We start from the raw sequence: 2,879 nt of genomic DNA, 5'->3' as shown, positions 1-2,879 counted from the left end.
CAACAGTAGGTGAGGAGACTAGCAGGGTACCCCTAGCAGATGGGGCCCAATCGGAGTCGCATGGAGAGACCCCTACCCAGCGATTACCGGCTCCTCCGCCACCTGAGGAGATTCCTAGGGAGACCGCACATCCAGTTTCCCCTCCGCTTCCATTAGATCAGGACTTGAGGAGTGCGGTGCATTTGTTGGCACAATTGGTAGCGACCCAGCAAAAGGCTAGGGCATCCGCTAGTGTAGGACCTTTTGAGGGATTTGGGAGTTCAAGGGTCCGAGAGTTTATTGCTTTGTATCCCCCAGAGTTCACGAGGACAAATCAGAGGGAGGACCCTCAGGATTTCATAGATCATCTCCATAGGATTTTTCAGGTTATGCATGCCACGGAGAAAGAGGCAGTTGAGTTAGCAGCTTTTCGACTCCGAGATATAGCCATCCTTTGGTATGAGGGATGGGAAAGGTCTAGGGGACGTGATGCACCTCCTGCTATTTGGGAGAATTTTTAGATGCCTTCCTTGACCTGTACTTACCACGAGAGATCCGACAGGCCCGACTCGATCAGTTCCTAGCCCTCAAGCAAGGCAATATGAGTGTTCGAGAATATAGTCTCCATTTTGACTCATTGGCCAGATATGCACCATCCATAGTTGCTACTATGCGGGATAGAATCCACAGGTTTATAGCAGGATTGGCCCCAGAGTTGACTGAGGCGTGTGTCACCATAGCATTATAGGATAGTATGGATATCTCCCGGATTCAGGCATTTGCCCAGAATATAGAGAGGGGTAGGCGTCGGCAGCAGAGTACGGAGAGGACTGAGTCAGAGCAGCGTAAGAGGATGAGATTTGCCAGGTATCATGAGCAGTCTCAGGGTAGTTATGGGCCCCAGTACTTTGAAAGACCAACTAGACCTCTGCCACCTCAGCTATAGAGTTACAAGTATAACCATTATACTCAGTCAGGACCAGGTGAGAGCTCCCAGGCATCAGGTTTGCAGCGACAACGAGGTTCAGGGCAGACATGGCCAGTTCCGCCGCGGTGTACCGTCTGCGGTAGAGGACATTTGGGCCAATGCCAAGCCGGTTCCGATGCTTGCTATATATGTAGACATTCGGGGCATATGATGCGAGATTGCCCAAATAGAGATTTTGGGGGAATGGCACAACCAGCGAATTCAGCAACAGGATCAACTCTGTTTGTGTATCCTTCAGGGCGCGAGTCTCAGTCTTCAGCTGGTAGAGGTAGAGGCAGAGGTAGAGGGTCCAGTTTAGGTGGTAGCTAGAATCGTATATATGCGCTAGCAGGTCAACATGACCAAGAGTCCTCACCAGACGTTGTGATAGGTATGTTGACCATTTGTTCTCACGATGTTTCTGCCTTGATAGACCCAGGATCTACTTTATCATGTATTACCCCATTTGTCGCGCGGAAATTTGGTATAGTTCCTGAAATACTAAGTGATCATTTTGCGGTATCTACACTCGACGAAGAATTGATTATCGCTAGATACATTTATCGAGGTTGTACGATATTAGTTTTTGGTCGTCCGACCTCAGCCGACCTAGTTGAGCTAGAGATATTGGATTTTGATGTTATCATGGGCATGGACTGGTTGGCAGCTTGTTATTCCACAGTTGATTGTCGAGCAACGACAACCAGATTTCATTTTTCAGGTGATCCAGTCCTTGAATGGGTAGGTAATACAGCGACACCCAGAGGCAGGTTTATTTCCTATATGAAGGCGAGGAAAATGATCACAAAAGGGTGCATTTATCATATTGTGCGAGTTAAAGATGTAGATGGGGAGATACCTACACTTCAGTCTATTCTAATAGTAAAGGAGTACGCGAATGTATTTTCAAATGAACTTCTAGGTATTCTTCTAGAGCGAGAGATTGATTTTGGCATCGATTTGCTTCCGACAATGCAACCAATATCCATCCCTCCGTATAGAATGGCACCTGCTGAATTGAAAGAGTTGAAGGAGTAGTTAAAAGATTTGCTGGAGAAAGGTTTCATCAGGCCCAGTACTTCATCTTGAGGTGCACCGATACTGTTTGTGCGGAAGAAAGATGGCTCGCTAAGGATGTGTATCAATTATAGGCAACTGAACAAGGTAACTATTAAGAATAAGTATTCCCTTCCAAGGATAGATGACTTGTTTGATCAGTTGCAGGGAGCTAGATGCTTTTCAAAGATAGATTTGAGGTCGGGGTACCACCAGGTTAGAGTTCGGGAGAAAGATATTCCCAAGATAGCCTTTAGGACCCGATATGGCCACTTTGAGTTCCTTGTTATGTCTTTCGGGTTGACAAATGCACCTGCCATATTTATGGACTTGATAAATAGCCTATTCCGGCCATATTTGTATCTGCTCATGATAGTTTTTATTAATGATATTCTAGTTTATTCACGTTTAGAGGATGAGCATGTGGATCACTTGCGAGCAGTGCTCTAAACCCTTCGTAATAATAAATTATATGATAAGTTTTCTAAGTGTGAGTTGTGGTTAAAATCCGTAGCATTCTTGGGGCATATTGTATCCGACGGAGGTATAAAGGTAGACACTCAGAAGATTGAGGCTGTGAAATCCAGGCCTAGACCTACCACTCCTACAGAGATTCGTAGCTTTCTAGGCTTAGACGGATATTACCGGAGGTTCTTAGAGGGTTTTTCTTCTCTTTCAGCACCATTAACAAAGCTGACGCAGAAAGCAACTATGTTTCAGTGGACAGAGGCTTATGAGCAGAGTTTCTAAGAGCTTAAGAATAGGTTGACCTCAGCGTCAGTTCTAGCACTACCAGAAGGTCCAGATAATTATGCCATGTATTGTGATGCCTCAGGTGTCAGGTTAGGATGTGTCCTGATGCAACATGGGAAAATAA

General features: G+C 45.7%; 1 protein-coding gene across 1 annotated transcript; it reads left to right on the top strand.

The window, feature by feature from the left end:
• The first annotated feature begins 733 nt into the window (after positions 1-733).
• Positions 734-1,984, top strand: LOC104212577 (uncharacterized). The gene is made up of 3 exons (XM_009761878.2): positions 734-866; positions 957-1,247; positions 1,380-1,984. Exons 1-3 carry the CDS (start codon positions 734-736, stop codon positions 1,982-1,984), a joined length of 1,029 nt encoding a protein of 342 aa, XP_009760180.2.
• Positions 1,985-2,879: the final 895 nt, after the last annotated feature.

This window comes from Nicotiana sylvestris, chromosome 7 (genome assembly GCF_000393655.2).
Source record: "Nicotiana sylvestris chromosome 7, ASM39365v2, whole genome shotgun sequence".
Taxonomy (NCBI): Eukaryota; Viridiplantae; Streptophyta; class Magnoliopsida; order Solanales; family Solanaceae; genus Nicotiana; species Nicotiana sylvestris.
This window is presented reverse-complemented; position numbering and strand designations above follow the sequence as displayed.